At 48.9% G+C, this 22,416-nt stretch overlaps 3 protein-coding genes across 3 annotated transcripts; 2 read left to right on the top strand and 1 right to left on the bottom strand.

Annotated features, from left to right (window-relative positions):
• Positions 1-368: 368 nt before the first annotated feature.
• Positions 369-1,911, bottom strand: FPOAC1_003179 (uncharacterized protein; the record flags this gene model as incomplete). The annotated part of the gene is made up of 2 exons (XM_044847750.1): positions 369-1,635; positions 1,694-1,911. 2 exons carry the CDS (start codon positions 1,909-1,911, stop codon positions 369-371), a joined length of 1,485 nt encoding a protein of 494 aa, XP_044713666.1.
• Positions 1,912-4,751: 2,840 nt separating this feature from the next.
• Positions 4,752-9,135, top strand: FPOAC1_003178 (uncharacterized protein; the record flags this gene model as incomplete). The annotated part of the gene is made up of 3 exons (XM_044847749.1): positions 4,752-4,813; positions 4,955-8,000; positions 8,053-9,135. 3 exons carry the CDS (start codon positions 4,752-4,754, stop codon positions 9,133-9,135), a joined length of 4,191 nt encoding a protein of 1,396 aa, XP_044713665.1.
• A 6,069-nt stretch (positions 9,136-15,204) lies between these two features.
• On the top strand, positions 15,205-22,391 carry FPOAC1_003177 (uncharacterized protein; the record flags this gene model as incomplete). Its single annotated transcript, XM_044847748.1, has 4 exons — positions 15,205-15,612; positions 18,276-18,866; positions 18,897-19,065; positions 19,132-22,391. 4 exons carry the CDS (start codon positions 15,205-15,207, stop codon positions 22,389-22,391), a joined length of 4,428 nt encoding a protein of 1,475 aa, XP_044713664.1.
• Between the last annotated feature and the right edge of the window lie 25 nt (positions 22,392-22,416).

Here is a 22,416-nt window from a genome sequence, read left to right as displayed (position 1 = left end):
TGTCACATTATGGATACCGGTTTGATGTATTATGAGCGGAGTGCACATAGAATGATCTGGCAGCAGCCAGCAATATCTGACGATCCCAATTTGCCATTACAGCAGACGTCTGCTGAGCATGATACCACTTGGGCTCTGGAGAGATGATCTTGCAATCAGCTTTGGATTTGGTATATAGTCTTCGACCCAGCCAATTGAAAGAGCATCCATTAATTCATATATAAAACTCTTGCTTGGCCTTTGAAACGTGTGAAGTCGTGATATTCGTCCTCAGCCTCCGTTACACAGCCTATCTTATTACAGACCAATTACAAACGCCTTATACGAATAAAATGTCATGCTCTATTATTACAAAAGACGACAGGAAATCAATTCGGCTGCACCGGAATTGCTTTACGCTTCACCAGTCTGACCCATCGTCGTCGTCTCCAGTTTCCTCTCCTGCCACTTCCATCTTCATTCTCCTCCCAGCTTGGCCTAGGTGTCGCTTTCTGCTTGCCCTTGTCATTGACAGGAAGGTCCACGACGCCAGTACGCTCATCTCGTTCATCCCAGATATCATATACCCAACGTTCACCTTCTGTTTCAACTTCGACACCTGTGATGATGCGCTCTTCAACCCACTCGCGACTCCAGAGATCCAGAGCCCATTTCTTCTCACTCCACTCCCATGCCTCGGGAGGCATAACGTCTTCGAAAAAGCGGGAACCTCGAGGTCTCTCACCAGCGATGCGAGGTTGCGAGAGGGGATCGTAGGGAGAAGGGCAGAACAACCAGGGCTCCCACTCGCCACCGCCAGAGGTTTTGCGCTGCAGCTCGAAGATTTCCACTTCGCGCGTTTCAGGACTCGAATCGAGTATGATGTCTGAGTTGGTCCAGTTTTCCAGCCATGATTGTGCTTTTGCCTCTTGCGGTTGCAGGTGCTCGCGATGAGCAGCTGCAAGGAGACGGGCAACGTGCGGATGACCCATACCAACGATAGCCCAGCCGCCCACAAGAAAAATGATCCGCCAAGGCAGAAGGTGAGCTGAAACAGTCATGACTATTCCGCCCACTGTGAGAAACAAGAAGAGTGTAGAACTCAGCGCCTCATTACTGAAATTCGTTACTGGTACCAGTAGAGCGACGACCTGGTCATGCCCGCGACTGAAATCATCCATGCAATTCTGTAGATCGCGCATGTTTCTAAAGAAATCCTTGCTGAGCTCCTTGACCGGCTTCACCGTTGCTGCCGGCGCCAGTGGTGGCCCTTGAGGTGAATATCCAACATTTTGTTCACTCGACAGTGTACCTTTTGGCGGCGCAGGGTGTCTTGCCATGAATGCGGGGATGAACACCCCTAGCAGAAGTATGGCGATGGGCAGCACGAAGATGAGATACGGATCTAAACAGACAAAGCTGTAGACGGCCAGGAGCGAAAGTGTATGCGACGCCTGTTTCCAGGACAGGATACGCTCGACGCGCGCTTGGAACTTGAAGACCACACCTATTCGGGCATTGAAACGGCGGAAGTTGAAGGACATGGTGGTAATATTGAAATTTGGTCTTTCGGTTTGTGTGGCTGTTTGTTCGTCGCCCACAAATTGGACGTCATTCTGGTCATCATCATCGGTAGGTATAACTTGTTGTAATAGTCTATTGTGCCGTTAGTCGGAGATTCTGACATTAGAGTAACTCAGGATGCCCAGCATACTTTTCTACCAAACGATCCTGTATATTAGCTTTTTGGCGAATGGCCGCGAAGCCTCCACGTAGGCCTGTTTTCTGAGGCGGCGTCTCTGATCCTGAAGGTATATTTGAAGGAGAGTTTGAGTCGGTACCAGTAACGGATGTCTTGTCATCATCGTCACCATTGCCGCGACGCCGTCGAGAGTCCTCGGTAGAGTCAACGCTCCGCCCTGTGGCGAGCATCTCTGCGGTGAAGTCGTCCATAAGGATATTTCAAACCATAATTCGAACGTACAACATCAGTTTGTGGAGGTTTCAGAGGGTTGGTTGGTTAGTAACAGGTACCTACTAAGGGATTCCGGGCAGATGCCCGTCACGGCATGATCGCGGGCATGTGACACTGAGTGACATCACCTTAAGCCAAACAGCTGGGAACACACCAAACTTTAGTCCTGTGCTGACATTTGAGAGGAGGGGGAAAGGTACACAGAAACTAGTCCAAGTAGAGAAGAGCATAACTATTGGGTTTACAGGAAATTCCTACTTTGCTAAGTTAGTGACCCTCCATGTTTGACAGCATGTACTCTGTATTCAATGTGGTAAAGCGTTGAGCGGCCCGTGACGCTTTGAAGTCGCCTGTGAAAGAAAATGCAGTACTCTGTAAGTACCTACTAATGATCATGTCCTTTATTAGCACCTAACGATGGTCATTTGGTTGACTGGGTTAAGGAGATTGTATCACGACCCAAGGCGGGAAATATGAACAACAATGGTATTTATGATACTCTGATATTTCCGACTCAAATTACTGTGCGACAGATTTTCATCCTTTCTGTGCCCAGGTTTATTTACCCCACACCAACCCGGTAGAGAGAACCCTCGTTATTATTTCAGATTCATGCTTATTAGTGTGTTCAGGCATTGTGACAGATTTGAAGATCAAGGGTGCAATATAGTGTGTTAATTAATTCCCTAACTTATGTGAAACCCAATTTAAGTGCCCTGTTCATATGCCTAACAATACTAGGTAATCACCAGACTGATGGGCGCAAACTCATCTCGTAAAGCACCTTGCATATTCGATTATTGACTGTATCCTGTGACGAGAGTCACTTACTCACATATCATAACCTACATACGACCCAGACTAGACTGACTATCTTTCCTTCTGCGTCAATCAGCCGCGGTTGGCTGCGGGGCGGTCAGGGTGCTGCAGATGGCAAGAAAACAACAAAACGCGACTTGAGATGCACGATCAGATCCTTGGTGTTTGGCAGGACAACAAAGCATAAGGCAAGGTACCAACAGCGGTCTCGATAGGATAGACTAGGTTCATCGGACTAGAAACAATGCGCTGTTCGAAATAGCTACAGCTTTGTGTGCTGTCTAGCAGAGGACGATGCATCCGTATGGGCTATGGCCCTATCGGCTGGGGATGCCCGAGAAAGGGTTATGGATCCCCTAGGTCCTCCAAATCCAAGACACGACTCGATCCTTGTATTCACTTTGAAGTGGCTGGTCTGAGCGGGAGGCTTGATGAAGATGACATCGGTCAATTTATCAAAGGGGAGTCTTAAAACTTGGCAACCTGGTTGCGAAACAGCGTTACATTGATAGAACTGTCGTTTCGAGACCCCCAGTTACCCGACCTTATCTCAAGTTGGATATCTTTCATGTCAACAACATCCAAATACAACCTATATAACCAAACTCAACTTGACGGCTTGCGGCATTAACAGTTCCTCAGTCCTCGTTGATGTGTCAACCGGTTCACGCGTATACACCATTCGGCACCATGTGGTATGGTTGGTAGCATCACGATGCCGCTCGCTGTCGTATCCACCGTTCTGTGCAAATCTTCCACCTAGAATCACCGACGGCGCCACTCGCTATCGGCTAGACGTGCTTGGGAGACAGGGTAGCTGTGAACCGAGCGAAATGTGATGACGATGAACCACGACACTGACGGGCAGAGTGTAGCCCAATCTAGGAGTATAATTGCGGCCTTATTAATACGGAATCGGGCTAACATTCCACAACATGCAAGTGGAAGAATGCCTCATCTCTCTAAACGGAAAAATGGTCATGATTGGCGTTCCTTAATATCTGCATCGCGGATTCGAGGGAGGCTAATAAGGCAAGGGGAATGAATTGCTGTTAAGGTACGGATAGGTACCGTGTGTTAGCTTGCATACGGTAAGGATACCTGTTGATGCCGGCAGAAATAGTCCGTGTAGATATGTACCTCGCAGCAGCTAAAATGGCGGTAAAAGACACCAATCCGTCTCTACAGGCATGGATAACCAATTCAGGGACCAATCTCCCAGCTTCAACATCCAATCATGCCATCTTTTTTCCCGTGTCAAGGTCCACCGCTTGACTGTCTATTACTGCTAACCGGGCAGGTACGAAGGTACCTACCTACCTTCTTCACAAGGCCCTGTTGGCCAATATCAACCTCTCAGGCGTCTTAATTCTCACACTAAATTGGAAGTTGCCCGCCAAGGTGGCTCCCTAAAGAACATTGACCAAGGGGCCCCTAGCTTTAGTTTTAATTCATAGAAGTCTTCCATCCGCCATGCTTGCTGCCCCCTCCCCGAAACTGCCTGTGACCACCCTCTGACAACGAGTGAGGAAAGACCATCCTCACCATCTTTCCATCTTGTCTTGAAAAGACCTAAGCTAGGGTAAAAAAAAAAGACAAACAACAACCTTGCCTTACCTAACCTGCCTCCACTATTGGAACCCGTCTTAACGACTCCATCTTTTTTATCCATCTCCATCTCGCATCTTACTGTACCATCCCTTTCTTGGGGCGCGCCCACCGCAATCAATCAATCAATCAATCACTCTGGGTTCCATCCTGTCGAGTGCATTTTGCTCGTCCAGTTTGTCACCGACCGCTCTCACTCACTCACTGCTGTTTGCTCTGCTGTATCTCAACAATCTTGTCCGTTCCGGAATGAGGTAGCCGTTCGAATGCGCTCAGCTCCCTGACCGGACTGAGTCTGTGCTAGTTAGCGACCGACCCCGTGAAATCCACCTCCGTCGTCGCATTGCCAGCCACCCCTCGACCGGACCCTATGAGCCGCGAGCACAAGGCACCTGCTGGGCCTCGACCAGCCAACTTTTCTCCAACGCGACTGTGAGCATTTTCATCCTTCTTGTTTGTGTTTCTACATTTGACTTGATGGTCCATGCTTGTTATGGTCTATCATTATCCAAACCTTTGTCGCCTTGCATTTCCTTGCACATGGCCAAGCTGACCTTGATCCCTTTGTGACAGGGGCAAAACCACAAACGCTCAGCCTCGACCACCTCTACCCTCGACGAATCCCGGCTTCGCCTCTGACGATCCAATGCTCAGCGCAACTCCTTCCAGCAACCATTCTCTTTTTTCTTCTTTCAGTAGGGATGGGGAACAGAATCAATTAAACGATTCCACTGCGTCTTTCGACTTTTTGCCGTCGGTCAGTTTTGACGATCTGCAGAGCAGTATCGAGACCGCTTCAACAGACTTCAAACTCACCCAATTCCCGTCCTCCACCGGTGAAGGGGACAGTCTCGATGCCCACGGAGCAGATGACAGCAGCAGCATGTCTTCCCGTTCTCAAATAGCACCGTCTTCGAATGGTGCTACAACTCGCCCTGTCGCCCAATCCGCCACTCGACCCGCCCGATCAAGTTCGATCCTGCGCCGACCCAGTAACTCTGTCAGGCAACCTACCAACACCGGTGTGTTTGTCCAGACTGAAGTTGCAACCGGGCCAGGCACTGCACGCTCTCGTCGGCAGAGCCAGTACCCTCCAGTGTCTGGCACTACCGCGGCCAAGCCTCCTCGAAAATCAATCGGCCCTGGAATCATTGGCGATGCAGATTATGGATCTCGTCCTACCCAAAAGAGGCGACCCAGTCTGTATTCTGAAGGAGCACCTAGCTCAGCCAGGGTTTCGATGGATGCTAACACGGCATGGTTGGAAAATACAACAAGAAACTTTTCCACTTCGAGGGCCACCAAGGCTAAATCAGTGCAGCCGCCACCACGTTCGAATCAAAACTTGGGATTCGGTAATACTCTTACCCCGGAGCAAAACAGACACTCAACCCTTGCCCCACGATCGCCTCGTGTAGGAGGCCGACTGAGCACACCGTCGTCCACCAACAAAAGAGTCTCCATGATGCCTGGTGCACACCACTCGTCGCATGCGACAGGCCTCGGGGCAAGGACAATTAGTCCCACTGATACAAGACGAATGAAGCGTATGTCCACGATGCCACAATCCGTAAGCCTTGGCCAGGTGTCCACACCTCCTCCGCCACCACCAGTGTCGATGAACAACCAGGTAGAGAGGGCCGAATCAAAATCACCTTCGATGATACCGAGGAGGACTTCTGGTACCCCGTCATCCTCACGAACTACCCCGGATATGCATCGCAAGTCATACAACTCTGTCTTGTCAGCCACTTCTTGCTTGAGCATAAATTCTGCGAGAACATCGACTGGCTCCCTGAATCGTATATCTACCTCGTCATCTACGTCACGTCTGCCTGCACCGAAACACACTACAGTACACAACCCTATACCAGCCGATGACGATGAATATGTACCTCCTGTCCCTGCTATACCAAAGGCATACGAGTCTCCGAAAGACTCGCCTGCGGATACCTACTTTGTAGAAAAGAAGAAGACTGCACTCAGTAACATGGATGCCATGGGTGCGAATTCGAACCCGACTGGCGTTATATCGATGCCTGTCTTCCCCGAGCCTACAAAGCTACATAGAAAACCAAGTGGTCAACGGAGTTATGTGCCGACGGTGGCTGCTGAACCAGACAACAAGGCCACTCCACCTAACAAGCGACACCTACAGCCATTACGACTACCACCAATTAATCTGGGACCTTTGAGCACGCCAACAACTAATAAAATCGCAGCTTTGCAGGATCACAACACTGTGGATAGACATGAAACCCCCCCACCGCCTCGACATTTACCAAAGACACCCACTACCCCAATGACAGCTTCCAAGAGTTCCTTCTTTGCCAAGACTCGCCGTGGGGATACTCCCGAGCTCCCATCTCTGAGAAGCAGCAGCTCTGTCCATCATGCCCACTTTACTCCTACGCCTCCCGATGTTAGTTCGACCGAGTCCTCGCTGGCTTTCAAGGAGCTTGACCACAAGCAAAGCATGTCTCCTTTCTTATCATCCTCTCTGCCCAAGGGGGGTGCAGACCACGGTTTCCTGAAGCGATCAAAAACGGGTGCTGATTTTACGACATCGGACGCGAACATCTTCCAAGACCAAGCTCACCATAAGCCCGCAGGCCCTCGGGCACCGAAAGACGCCGAATCCACCAGCTCTAAATCCCCTCCCCCCGAGCCTACACCCGAAGAACCACAAACTCCATCCTCTATGAGCTCCATTCGACGAAAGCTCAGCCTCTCTTGGAAGCGTGGGAATTCCAAGAGTAACACGACCCCTGGAGATGTTCCTGATAAGGCACATGCAAAGCAGCCTGAGGAACCTATGCCACCTCCTAGGATTCCGATTTCAGCTACTCTCAACAACCTATCCAACATCAAACAAGCCAGTCCATCACCGAATTTGAAGCAAGGTCCTGGCGGTTATCTGGATACAAGGAGACGTAAGAGTTCAGGTGGTAGTCTCAATGGACTCATTACGCACGACAAGAACAAGAGCGATTCTTGGACTGCGAAGAAGCCTGCTCCTGATCCTTCAACAATGCCCGTCGGCCGAAACACTTCTGTCATGCAAAAGATTCTTCGCCCCAGGAATTCCTCCGGTCTGGCTAAAGGTCCCGACTCGTATTCTGCTGATCTTGACAAGGATGATCAAGCAGCTGAAGAGGAAATGGCCAAGCTGGGTTCTCGACGAAAGGAAACAGAAGTTGCTGCTAGAACATTGGATGCTCTCAAAAAGCGAGCGACACCAAAGGAACGAGTCGGTGCTCACGAAGCCATCCGTATCGCCATGCTCAACATTTATGAGCGAGGTGAGATTGTTGATTATACCGACGTCTTCTTTTGTGGGACACAGAATGCACACAAAGTGATTGGAGATCTTCAATCCGACGCGCCCAATTTTGGCTACGACGATGAGCGTGGAGATTATACCATCGTGCCCGGAGACCACCTTGCATATCGATATGAGATCATCGATGTTCTCGGAAAAGGTAGTTTTGGACAAGTTGTCCGCTGCATTGATCACAAAACTGGCGGGCTGGTGGCCATCAAGATCATCAGAAATAAGAAGAGATTCCACCAGCAAGCTCTTGTTGAGGTCAACATCTTGCAGAAGCTTCGCGAATGGGTAGGCAATCCCCTTTCTCAACCGTGTGACACTTTGTATTAACTCGTACTAGGATCCAAAGAACAAACACAGCATGGTGAACTTCACACAGAGTTTTTATTTCCGTGGCCATCTCTGTATATCCACAGAGCTGTTGGACATGAACCTTTACGAACTCATTAAGGCACACGCGTTCAGAGGCTTCTCGATCAAGATTATCCGGCGTTTTACCAAGCAGATCCTCAGCTCACTCAACCTTCTCAAGCAACATAAAGTCATCCATTGCGATCTCAAGCCCGAAAATATCCTACTGCGACATCCTCTTCACGCAGAGATCAAGGTCATCGACTTTGGTTCCAGCTGTTTTGAAAATGAGAAGGTGTATACATATATTCAGTCTCGATTCTATCGATCCCCTGAAGTTATTCTCGGCATGACATATGGTATGCCCATTGATATGTGGAGTGTTGGCTGTATTTTGGCAGAGCTATACACTGGAGTCCCTATCTTCCCCGGAGAAAATGAGCAAGAACAGCTTGCATGCATCATGGAGGTATTTGGACCTCCTGAGAAACACCTAATCGAGAAGAGCACCCGAAAGAAGCTTTTCTTCGATTCAATGGGCAAACCTCGCCTCACGGTATCTTCCAAGGGTCGCAGACGCCGTCCGTCCTCCAAGACTTTGTCACAAGTCCTCAAATGCGATGATGAGGTTTTCTTGGACTTTTTGCAACGCTGTCTACGCTGGGACCCAGAACGACGACTCAAACCCGAGGACGCGATCCGGCACGAGTTTATTACTGGGCGTAAGATGCCGCTTCCTCGTATGCCGCCAACCCGCGAATCTTCACCAATGAAGCGACATAACACCATCTCTACTCCACGACCTCTCCCTGACCCCCCAGGTAGTGCTGTGAAACCTCTCGGATCCTTGCGATCTGGAGCTAGCCCGCACAAACCTGTTTCTGGGCCTGTTCGCAAAGCCTCAGGACAGATGGGGCCCGTCAGTTCCCTGCCATCTAAACGAACCAGCGCCGGTACGACTGGGCTTGCGCAAGGAGCGAGCAGCTTGCCTCGGGCTGCTGGCAGGAGCGTGAGCGGAAAGCAAGATCTGGCCGCTGCTGGTGCAACGGCTGCTATGAGTCGACGATCATAGTTTTCTATTTTAAAGAATGCCTTATCATGACGATTGGAGTTCAGGTTGTGTCGAGCATTTCTTTTTCCCGTTTTCAAACTTGTGTGTCATTGGGTAACCCATACACTGCGCTGCGGCGCTGCTTGTGACGACAAAATTTTCCTTCAACATGATTGCATCACTACAACTCCGGGTATGGAAGGGGCGCAGAAGGAGGAAGACTCATTTGTGGCATGGTGATTCATCTCATTTATTTATTTCGAAACTCGTGATCAGACACGCGTAGTGACTGGTGACGTTTACTTTGTGGTTGTCTTGGGATGAGGTTACATGGGGAGGTAAGTCGTGTCACAGAAGACAACGACCAGCGAGCCAAGATAGCTTGGAATTGGGGATGTGACCTAGTGAAGCGTGTATATCACGAGATTTGACGATTGTTTCAACTCAACTCGATAGATGTCATTGTCCGTATTGAATCGGAGGGTTATGGAAGTATAGCAGCTGACAAGAACGAGCGGTTATTGTAAGTACGACTCTGCACCAGCGAGCCATTTAGGCATCCAAACAGCTTTACATACACATAATGGAACATTCGAGATTAGACTCGCCATCCGCTCTTGATTCTTGGCCGAGGCCTCCCCTATGACGACGAGAATCAAAAGTCGCAAACTTGAACGACGTCAGATGCTTATACGATCTTCATAAAGCTGAAGTCTAGATGCTCGAAGGATGGTGCAATTTCGAGAAACATCGCTGTGAATACGGATCAGCCTTACGCCCCGTGATGTCGGAGAGATCATGGACCGTGCCGAGGCTCATGGCAGCACCAAGAGTCAGACTGAGAGATATGAAACTCGGCGGCAACGCTGTGGTAGGGAGTTTCTGTAACGGTTGATCCTCTGCTAACTGTAAGCGGCGACATCTTTCTTTGGATGGTGACAGAGGCAGTGGGGAGAGGTTGTGACTGCATCGATAGACAGCCGCGGCGTCAAACAATTCAGATGATGGGCCAGGGAACTAGGTTTCTCAACCCGTGGTTCTGAGTCCCAGAAAGTGGGAAATATGACAGTCAGAAAGAGTGACAGGCATCATGATTGGCAGATGCAGAATGTAGGGGTTTGCTCATGACAAGATTAGCAACGGGATCTGTCCGAATATGGGACCTTACATCCGTGTGTAATACTTTCAGACGACTGCATGTGTACCTGGCATGGTTTGGTCTATTGATCCAAGGCAGACTGATGCCCAGGGCAAGTGTCCAGAATAAGAATAGGAAGAGAAGCGCGAGAGTGGAGCATCTGGACGCCTTGTATCTGCCCGCGACAAGTACAGTATGGAATCTGTCTGGGTGTAAGATAGCTTCTGCAATAGCACAGATGAGGATTGGAAGTTGTCATGATATGGCCGGAAAAGCATCATGTAAGTCAAGTTTGTCCGCCGGCGACTCCGGGGAGCAAGCCACGGCGGGAGGCGCAGCCAGTGGGGCATGCAGTGGCTTTCCCTCTCCGGGCTCCGATTATTGGGCGCCGCCGCCGGATGAGCAGGGGCACTGACCCGTTCCCCATAGACGACAGGGTTGTTCAATAGGTTCCGCGCAAGGCTGAAGGGTCATTATCATTGTGGAACAGATGCGTGAGGTCATTGAACCCTCCATCATGGCAGCAGTAAGTTGTCGAGGCCATTATGAGAAATTGTAATTTGGTAAAGGTGGGTGAGGAAGTACGATGTGACGAACATAGTGTAGTAACACTTGATCACCAGACGAGACGGAAAGCTTTCCAATAAGTTGATGGCCTGTATGGTAATGGCATTCTTTAGGCAGAAAAGGCACAAATGACTGTTGCTGTGAACTAATGGGGGTATCCAACGTTCGTTTGTGCTCTCGCGTGATTTCCCCGAGCCTTCGGTATCGATGTTTACTGGACCTTGGCCAACCAGTCACTGGCTTTTCCTTCCTGCATACTGACTTCAACAGGGGGTTGCTTGATGCCTGTTCAGATATGACTCTTTGTTTCAATCTCATAAGAAACTCCTTACTGTCGTATGCATTAGCTCATTACGACTTAGCTGATGAATGACATTGCTATTTTTGCTACTTTACCGAACGGTCGGCCCATGATACCAACAACAGACAAGGGACACCAGATAGACGACAAGCAGGATCGAAACGTACCTGAGACATGATTCCCAATTAGGGGTAATTGGTTATGTCTAAGCCAATTGGATATCTGTTGTCATAGAGTGGTGTCTATGGCAAGACATGTGAACGGCAACTGTTTGTCAGTGTGGGGGTACAGTGAGACATTCGATCATATGTTGATTGTACTCAAAAGCGCAACAAGCAATTTGCAGCAATAAGGATTCCCAGGCACAGCAGAAGTGTACGTACTTGAAACAAACCTGATGCAAAACGTTGTGCGACTTTACAACATGTGTTATCCCTTCCTTTCCACGGATTGTTCTGGTAGCTTTGAGTCGTTAGGATCTCAATTTAGAAGGCTTGTTCTTGTGTGAGGCCTCGTTGTCAGCAAATTGATTGTCAGAGCTCACGTGAGGTATACACCCTTTTCAGGCAGTCAGGTGTCAGACTTCCTATTTGCAGCGGCGGATAACTCTGTGCCCCGTTCCAATAGGAATGTCTTCTCAAGTAAGATGTAATGCAAGGAGTACATAGGAAAAGTCTCGGCAGCTTCCCAGCAATCTCACTTAGGTATGTCAGAATACTGTGTGTGGAACAGAAGAAGACATGCTGGATGGAGTATCCTGAGGGGGGAATAAGACGCTGGCAGGTGGGTTGCAAAAAAACCGGGAATCTCAGTACACTGTAATCTGACTCCAACACATACAAATTGCAGTATCATATTCCCTATTTTTTTGCGACCCACCTGGCTGGGTGCTGGTAGGGCGAATTTAGGTGTCGGACGTACGAAGTTTTGTTTCCCCCCCTTAGAGTATTCAGCATGCAAGACCGGATGGTTTCGCACCCCAAGATATGGAGTTATTTCCCAGTACGCACTGATAACCCTGGTATAATGCCCGAGAATATTCCAGGGCTGAGGTAGTGCTGCATATCAGTTGCACCGGGACGCCATGCGACAGGCCTGATTGGTGTACTGCCAATTTCCACCGTCCCGGTTGTGGACGGAAGCCACAAGAGACCTGGTATAATTGGGCACATCGTGACAGGTTACGAAAAGCAAAACCTCTTCCCATGAACGAATTTGTTCATCTGTTAGTTGGTTCTTCGGGGGGCTCAAATGAGAGCAAACTGCAAATAAACTTCCCAAACCTTGACGTACTAAACAACCAATCTGGATGGCTGATACAGCACGAACGCATAGAAATACACCCGCTGTTTAGCAAGAACGGTGAAGTCGGCGAGCAAGCAAGGTGAGAGAGCAAGCATTGCCAAGACTGGGGGTTGATGCAGACACAGCCTTACGATTGACAGGGGATCCAGTTGCTAAAGGTGTCAGCATGGTGCTGGGGTGTTTGTGGGAGACGCTTACGAAATGTGGTCCCCGAATTGGTCTGTTTCCGGTATTTTGCAGTTGGCAGGCAGCACTGGAAGAGTTGTATGTGTAGAATGGCTGGTATACCTCGTCTTTGAGAGGTATGTAAATAGGAATTCAGCATGTCAATAACTCAGTGTTGAACCGGATCGATTGTCTGCCATGGTCAAAGGATGCTTGGCCGTCGCTCTGATATCACAGAATTCACAATGATGTAGTGTCATGCTGTAGTGATTGACGGATAACAGAAGCAAGAGTTGAGATGATTGACCCCTGCGATTCTGGGCTCGCTTGCCGGTAGCTTCATGACTCTAAATTCGGGTCGTGGCTTGTCCCAACTGCAGAATTGGCTGGGCGTGAAACAAGAAACAAGAAACCGAATCAGATTCCAGGGGGTAGGTAACCCCTACAGAGTCTTAGTAGATTCAAGCTACTCCAGTGCCCCAGCACCGGGACGACTGGCCGCAGAAAGGCCACCCAAACATCTCCAATCCCTCCATCGTGGTTCACCCACCACCACCATAAGTGCCGAGCGACTAGGGTCGGCGCAGAGAAACGGTGCTGAGAGTGACGTTGAAACATATTGGTAATGTGAGATTTGAATATCCCGATCCGGTGTTTTTTCTCTTTAAATCAAAGAATCTTTGGAGAAATAAGCAAATACCTACCTGCCCAGCTGATCTCTCGTACCGGAAAGGCAATCCAGGCATCAGTCCTTGGCCTGTGGCTGGGCTTCTGCTGTCATGTCAGTCACTCTGTTTCAAAGTCCCATCGTATTGCGCACGATGGAGAAAAGAAAGAGAGAGGATTGAAGATTGTTACTCATTCAAGAGCGGCAATGCGAGAAAAGAGTTGAGCTCTGCCTGATCTGCCTGCCTCAGTGGAGGCACATGTGCAAGGTTTCGTTCCTGCAACTCGGCAGGTGTCACTAGCGCTCGATTTGCAACGGGCAGGAGCCGGGCGAACCATTGCCTTGAATGACTAACTTTCCAAAGTCCCTATTTTTTGACGCTATTTTGATTTTCTCCATGATGCAGGTTGTAGTTATTATGGAGTTCTTTCATTGATGCTAGGCTTCAGTAGACTTACAAAACCCGTTATTACAGTACCATCAGTAGGTAGCAACACGCCTTGTGCGCCCTTCCATCACTTGGTACCCAGAGTCTAGAACTTCAATTGCTTCCCTATTCAATTCCTTCTAACCATATCGAATTGACGTCATAAGTCTGCCTTCTCGTATCAAACTGATCAATGGTGTTTTATTTCTCTACTCGTTACGCTACAGGTACGGGCAAGTTCTTTGCGGACACCCTCGGCCAGGAAGAAAAGACGACGTCCCATATTATTTCTTACATGCATATTGACATGACGGTAGTGTGCCATACCTACCTACTACTCTACAGTGGAATACAGTGGAATCTAATAAATTTCAACTGTCGCTATTGCATCACATCACTTCTAGGCCCTGTAACCCTCCCCTTCAGCCCTGCTGCAGGTCAATTCAACCTCCCTGTCCCAGACCAATGGATGAGTGAGATGACTCTTCACGCCGAGCCCGCTCAATATCGAACGGGAGCGGAACAGTTTCCTGTGGAAAGACTGAGAATCGGTCGCCGCCTTTTCCTTACACATGGTGTCTGTACCTACAGGACTCAATTTCACCCCTGCCACCGGTCTCAATTGGTCCCTTGCCCTGTTGACACGGTACGGTGCGGTACGGGTACCCAGGCTCATTGATCCTACACAAGTTGCGCTGCGCCTTGAGAACAAGCCCGTGCGTACTCTTGCAGTCTCACTCAAAAGAAACAAAACAAAAAATAGTCTATGTTTACGATGCTTGATATTTCGGGACAAGCAACACCCGATAGCGCAGAATGAACCAGGGCACAGGGAAACTGACACACAAAGTCCTAAAGAGCCATAGCCTCCGAGACAAGAAAGCCCCCAATCTCAAAGATCCATCCAACCCCCCCTCCCCCCTCCAGGTCCAAGGCATCTTTGGTGGTTGTGGGTCTGCACTAGTTATTCCATGCCTGCAATAGACGCGCCTCAGCCTTTGTCACCTGTTAAGACAGTCTGACTGAACTTGCGGCTATCCCTCTCACGCACTCTGACTGGCGTCTCTGGCGTCACTGGTGCCTTGCCGCACATCCTGCTGGTCTTTTGTGAGGGAGTGCTTCTTTGGAGCGGCCCTTCATATCGGGGAGTGTCGCTATGAGCTTCGACGCTCTCCTCCAGGCTACAAGCAGGCCTATAAGGCTGCGATGCCTCTTATGAAGCCAATGTTCTTATTCTCACTTCCTATCTATTTATTCACGACATTCATAAAGCAAGCACCTCTCCATTGATACCGGCTGTCTCGTTCACAAACTTCATCCTTCTTGTGCTTTACTCTCTACCTTTATTACGACCAACGATCTGCTCACCTCGACGAACCTACAAATCGGTTGGTCCAAACACTTTGAGACCTTTAACTGAGCCATCTACAACCTCTTACATCCTTGTATCGACACCTGGCCAACAACTTCCGGCCCAACACTGCAACCATGTGTTATCAACTTGTCGAACTGTATTCGGGATGCAAATGCCCTTACTACACACACGCTATCGACCGCTGCGCATCATATGGTCGCCCCGGCCATTCTATCCAGCAGCGAACGATACTCGTCGGTTATCTCTGCTCAGCACACGCGAGCCACGGCGCCCAGTACGCATCACCGCACAGCTACTCCGACAGCGGCTACCACAGTGGCTACTCAAGCTCAAGGAGCTATCGATGAACAATCGTGTCTACTACAATGAGTTCTCACTCTCCACAACTGATTCTGTTCAAGTTCGACGATTGGGTCACCTACCTGATCTCGCTCAACCCATCACAGCTCTCCTCTCTGTTGGCAGGGCATTTTCGCTACATCTATGGTGTTCACTAGTGTCTTATCGACTACTCATTACATTAAGAGGATACCAAAACGTTGCTGAAGATTTGGTAATGAGACATGATTCTTCCTCACGGCCTTGTCCATGGGCATCTCAAACGTTCGCCATTTGCTCGTCGGATCGGGCATTCGTCGACAACCAGAAAGAAAAAAAAAAACACATCATCTCACATTTTCGATGGCGCCTAATTATTGTCTTTTTCATAGCGGGGGGTTTGTTTTGGTACCACTTCATTTTCACTTGGCTGAGGACCAGTCAGGGTATACAACACGGGGTTACATTTCTGGTACAGCATTTGCTGTGAGCCTCACGGCACTTTTAGATGGCGACGATTTTACTCTTGGGCGTGGAAAAGCAGTGGCATTACAGGTAATGGCCCTATGCGCTTGGACTGCAACTTTGATTCTTTCTTTTTTGGTTCTGTTTTTTCTACTCACCTTTATCAACTTTCTCTTCTTCTTGGACCGTCCTTTTTGACAAAACACGGTCCACTCTAGGGTCTCAGGGATTTTTATGACGGACTGCATTTGAAATAGCGGGCCTGTACGAACTTAGCGTTTGGTATAGACAACGGATGGCTGGCCATTATTCTGTCTTGTTTTGAGCTCGATGCTGATCAAACTCTTGTTCTATCACAACACATCAACTGTAACAGTCACCGCTGTTATGTGTCGACCTGGGGACTGGATTCCTAACCATATGGCAGGCAATACAGTTGGAAACGCAGCGCGTTCATTATGATATAGCAAATAGAATCAACACTCTTCTCATTTTCTTCAAGTTATCACACTATCTCCACTTCCCTATATCTCCGTGATAATATCTACAGAACTGATCAAGTCCGATATCGTTATAGTCCTAATCACAGTCCTAGATACAAGGGAGTTGCAGGTGGGTACCTAGCAGGTGCTAAGGTAGACATCAAAAAGCCTGGTGAAACTAACACATCTGAGAAACTCCTACTGCGGTTTTGGAAATCTGTAAAACGTTGAACCTTTGGATAACTTTCATTCTTCGGATAAATTCGCGGAGGCCTCGTCAAGCAACCGAACTTCGAGTATCGCAGCCACAAGGCAGACAAGTCTAAAAACACTTACAAGATAGAACTAGTCTGGTTTACAGCCTTGCAGTCGCAACAATCAGCTCCGGCATTGTCTAAGCCAATGGCTAGGCGAGATAGCGTCGATGACCTATTATTAGGCTATACATCCTAGCAAATTACCAGATCGAGCCACGCGAAAGAGATGGGTGTGTTAGGCCAATCATATCATATGATGTGAAACCTTGCTGAAAAGGATTTCGGTTGATTTACTAAGGAAACTTTTTTTGGCGCAGCTGACAAGGATGGCTGAAAGCTGCTATGATTAGCGGACGGGGCGCGATTAGGCGCACTGGCGCGCTGCAAGGAACTATTCGACGGTGTGAGATGATCCGTCGAGCCGTTAGAACATCGAGGGGGTTAATTTAGTCCAGATGTGGATGACATGCGGTGTATGGATGTGTAACGGCAGCAAGAGTCAAATCACGAAATCAGAATAGGACTTCGTAATATCACTGTTATAATATTTGTTATACAGCATGGGAGGAAGTTGTTCGTTGCCCAAGTTCTCGGATGTAACAATCCAAAAACAACAACATTTTACGACGTTTGACAGGATATGCAGTGTCCAAGGGGAACTCTAATTCATCACTATAATTGGCCGGTTTAACATCAGCTCACCCCTCTAAACTCACCAAGCTGACATAGGGGAACCGTTGCCTGAAGCTTGCGTCTGGCGATTTAAGAAACTGATTCGTCCGTACAGCTGAGGTGAGCATACCGAAAGGCCTTACTATGTAACGGCAATTTGGTCGATGTTACAGTGATGGAATGCGGCACTCGGCATACTAAGAAATGGACCGAGTCTCCGCTGGGTCCCGTGCTGACAGGATCCTGTGGACAGGTAGGGAAGTACCTACTAAGGTAGGTATGTAGTAGGTTGGGCAGTGGCGAACTCTCCAGGAATTAGGCTCAACGATCCATGTAGGTGCCGTGTCGGACAGTTTATATGCAGGGGTATGACGTGTAGTGGAGAGCTCAAGGCGTTTTTGTACCGAACCGACAGGGATGTCTCGCCTAGGCACGTTAGGGGTAGCGAACGCGGCTGCGCTTATGCTGTGGGTAAGTCCAGGGTGTGAATAAGCGACGTATTGTTGAAACCCAGGATCTAGGTTTCATGGTTGAAAGTGATCAACATTGTACTATTGAGTTCATGTCATCTTCTGCCTTGCGAGTCAGGTTCCAGTATAAACGAGGTTCCCACATTGTCATGTTGATCATGAGTCTAGACTAAGAAATTACCCGGTAGGTAGACCTGCTCGCTCCTGCTAAGTGAACTACGACTGTGACTTCCAGGCAAGGATAACTGAAAGAGCAAGTGTTATGATATCACACGGACTCAGGGAAAGCACCTGCCTGCTACCAATTGCCATCAACAACGCCCACTAAGGACGTTATCGCAACATTCGTATTCTGTAAACCTTCATCACCATCACAATACTCTCCATCGGGCCTCTCATCTTTCTCCTCTTCCCGCCAGGACTATATCCTACCTAGCATTTCCCTCCTTTACTACAATAAACAATATTCATACTGTTTCTCGCGCACCTACTGTTGGGAACATCCTCATGTCCGATGCTCGTTTGTCTCGATCTAACACTTCATCCACCCAGGCCATTCAAGCTTTAGCCAAAACTGTTTCTATTGATAATCCCGCTTCTCCGCAACCTTTGTTGGAACAAGATCTCCAGAACGGCGGGTCTGATTTATCGACGGGCAATCTCGCCCCTGCTACTCACAACTCGCCATCGACATTTCCTTCATCCGAAAACGATATCCAAGACTCTGCAATGTTTTCCACAATTATTGGCCACACTCGTGGCCTTCTGCCTCATAGAGAGTCTCAAGGACAAGCCGTAGCCAGAGTCGACGATTTCGATCACACGCCTCCTCCCAGTGGACGGCCATCCGTGGACATTCCAAGAAAGCAGGATAAGGGGGAACGTATCACATCTCAACAACTACTTCACAAACCATCCCAGATCGACAGCACTATTGCTATTAAAGAACAATCTACTTCGATCTTCTCGAAACCTATCTTGGGTATGTCGAGTACGACATCGATCGAGGTGCTCAGCCCTTTATCTGGTCTTACACACCACAAGCCCTCTTCATCTAAAAATGAAACTGCCACGGATAGTGTGCGTATAGGATTACAGGATGAGACACGAATCCAACCATTGCCAAACCAAACACCACTTGACGTAGGCAATGTCAACTCAGACGAGGATTAGAAATCTGGCACTCTTCTGGTGGAAGACTTGAACCAAGAGGATCAAGAACAACCAGTCCCTCACACAGACACTCAAGGTCATGCTGACGGGCTCCCATCTTGGAATTTTCGGCCCATTCTTTCTCGACATTCTCCTAAGGATGATGAGACTCGACTCCACAGAAGATCTAGTCAGTTGGATTACTTCTGTGACCATGCTGGAGATCCATTTTGCTCATGTTCTAACACTCAACCAGCCTCCATAAGTCCTGGTAGCCAGGAAGCTAAAACAGGAGTATGCGCTGAAAACCAATCACTCATTGTCGGAATACCAGAAGTCCAGCTGGACAATCCGCACGACTGCCACGATAATCTCCGCGACTCGGATGCGCAAATATCCTCATCAGTTGAAGACTGTGAACCGCCGATCGTATATGCGCAACCATCAGGCCGAAGCCGATCTTTGGGGTCGATGATGAATTATTTATGGAAAACCAACTGGCTAAAACGTTTGTCACAGCTAAGCGGATCTCTCGATCCCATGCTTCCAGGGATATTATTTCGAACAAAGTTGGTTAGAGCTGATGATAGACGTCCGTCTGAACCCGTACTGCCGAGCAGTCAAGTTCCGCATAAGCTATCATCTTGGTCTCCCTTACCTGGTGAGCCAGATCATCGTGCTGATGGCCTTTTGTTCGACCGTACTTTCAGTGATCTCGAAAGGCTTGTTGACGAGGCCCTCTCACTTGCATTAGAGGCAGCAGACCGGTCAGAGACTGCGATTCACGACGACCAAAGTCCTCTTTCCGAAGTAGGGCAATTCGATCTGCTTGCTGAGCCGAACACATCCCCTGCCACCCAAGAAAACACCGAAGTGGTTACAGAATACGAAGATAGTCAAAACCGCCATGGGAAGCCACAATATAGACGTGCTGCCACTTACACAGCCGTTCCGATGCGTCCACGCTTAGCTGATATCGTCGAGAGTTATTCGGGAACGTATCAGGAGCTTCGGTCAAGAACCCACATCGACCGTACGCGCGAGGAAAGCTTCTCAAGGCAAACACCGCGTAGTATTTCATCTCGGTCACCCAGTAACGCAGCAAAGACAGGACCCAAACGCAAATCTATTACACTAGAGGATCTCCTCAACACTGTTATTTCTCTCAAACCTGACGCCAAGAGACAAGACACTGAACACAAAATTCAAAAGTGTGCTTCATCCATCAGCCTCCCATCGGGCGTTGGAAGCGGAACCGGACAGGATGCCCTGCCAGATCACGGCATTTCTGGTAGGAGGTTACACTATGAACATGGGATTAACCTACGAAAGAGATCACATGTCAGTCTACGTGATACACGCGGATTTAATCTTCCAAAGTCATACATAAGGCAGCCAATTGCGAGAGACTGGTCACCTGTTCGGAAGCGTTCTGTTGCTTCTATCGCTTGCTTGAGTACAGCCCTCATTGGGGTACTCCTTGGAATCTATACGGGTCTGGTGCCTTCAATCCAATACTATATCGTGGATCAATCGCATGTTGCTGTTCATGGCAACACTGGCTGTTTCTTGGCTCTCGCTTTGCCTTCGTTCTTTTTCTGGCCATTGCCTCTACTTCACGGTCGAAAACCATACATCATGTCCAGCCTCATCATTGCAATGCCTTTACTTTTCCCCCAAGCCATCGCTGTCAGTAATCAAAGATTGACCAACACGACCTACTGGCGGGCTATGCTTTTGGTCTGTCGTACGCTAATGGGTGGCTCATTGGGGTTTGCCAGCATGAACTTTCACTCAGTTCTGACAGACCTGTTTGGGGCATCCCTGATGTGTAGACACCCCCATCAAGAGATCGTTGACCAGTTTGACGCGAGGAGACATGGGGGTGGTATGGGTATTTGGCTTGGAATCTGGACCTGGTGTTGGATCGGATCCCTCGGTGTTGGATTTCTCATCGGTGCCGCCATTATTGACAGGCATCCCCCGGCCTGGGGATTCTATGTCAGCATCATATTGATTGCCGTGGTGTTGATCCTAAATGTAATATGCCCTGAAGTACGAAGGTCTGCATTCCGAAGATCCATTGCAGAAGTCCGAACCGGAGGGAGCATTTCACGCCGTTTAGCCCGAGGAGAAGTCATGATGCATCGAGTCAAGACAGGTCCCAAGTGGTGGGGTCAGGAGGCATATCATGGGGTTCGCTTATCCCTGGAGATGCTTGAGCAACCAGGTTTTGCCGTCATGGCGATTTACGTCTCCTGGATATATGCGCAGATTGTCCTTGTCATCATCTTGATGGGCTCACTTGTTTCTCGGTTCTACCGCTTGCGATCACCATACGTAGGTCTCCATGTCGTCGCCGTGGCTGTCGGCGCTCTGCTTGCAATCCCTTTTCAAAAGGCCAGTATTTTCTCGAGGTCTCGCCGTCGAGAAGGCAAGTCAAATCGAGAGACTATCGGCAAAAAGGTTGCATGGTCATCGCATCTCATCCGACGAGCCATCTTCACGATATCTTTGCCCATCGGTGCTGCCTGTTATGCTGCAGTCTCTTCTGGTCCACCGATCAGTTCTATTGTGCCAGCTTTCTTTGCTCTATGTATGGGCTTCTTGTCGTGTCTTGCAATTTCTGAATGCAATGGCCTCATCATGGAAACGTTCGATACGTCAGACCTATCTCCAGGCATGATTGGTCACCACCGTGATCTATCGGGCCAAGACCATCGGAGGACCAACTACTCGTCTTTTCCAAGAATAACTGCAGGTTTTGCTGTAATACACTCCCTCTCATATATCCTAGCAGCAGGCTCAACTGCTCTAGGCGGTCATGTGACCCGAAAGCTTGGGCAACAAGTCGCAACAACCGTCGTTGCGGGCATCCTCTTCTTGTTGACTGTCCTGTTACTACTCGTACTCATCAGGTTCAAGAATGTACTCATCATACCTCGATCAAAGTCCGAAGAGATGGAGAAGCTGACTCAGGCTCGGCGACAATCTTCCAAACGCCGGGCCACTATGCCCAACGACATACGTGCTTTAATAGAGGAGGATCACGCTTGGAGACCTGCAATGACGGGCAACCCAATGGGCAAAAACCGTCGGATGAATGTTCTCGAAATGGGGAACTTGACAAGATGGGAAGACATTCGAAGGAGAAACAGGCTCATAGATTCAGGTGTACATATCAACCGTGAAACACTAGATCATGGACTGGAGGCTTTGGATGCTGCTTTAGAAACCCATGTTGACGATATGCGACAGAATGCCCAGGGATTTTTCAGGCGAGGAAGTTTGAGAAGACATGGAAGCCGCCTGCGACGCAGCAACCAAAGCAGAAGCAGTGAACAAACTTTCCATGACCTAGAGTTGGATACGTTTGATCCTATCGGGACAACAAGCGAGTCATCTCAGCAGCCACGACAGTTTGCTGAAAGGGACTGCGTGATGGGTCAAGTGATCAAAGAGGAGGACAAAGTTGAGAATCAAGCGGCGGCAAGCAGCTCCCGGAAGGATGTCTGAGGCAAATTGAGAGCACAGAAGTTGG

This window comes from Fusarium poae, chromosome 1 (assembly GCF_019609905.1).
Source record: "Fusarium poae strain DAOMC 252244 chromosome 1, whole genome shotgun sequence".
In the NCBI taxonomy this organism is placed as follows: Eukaryota; Fungi; Ascomycota; class Sordariomycetes; order Hypocreales; family Nectriaceae; genus Fusarium; species Fusarium poae.
This window is presented reverse-complemented; position numbering and strand designations above follow the sequence as displayed.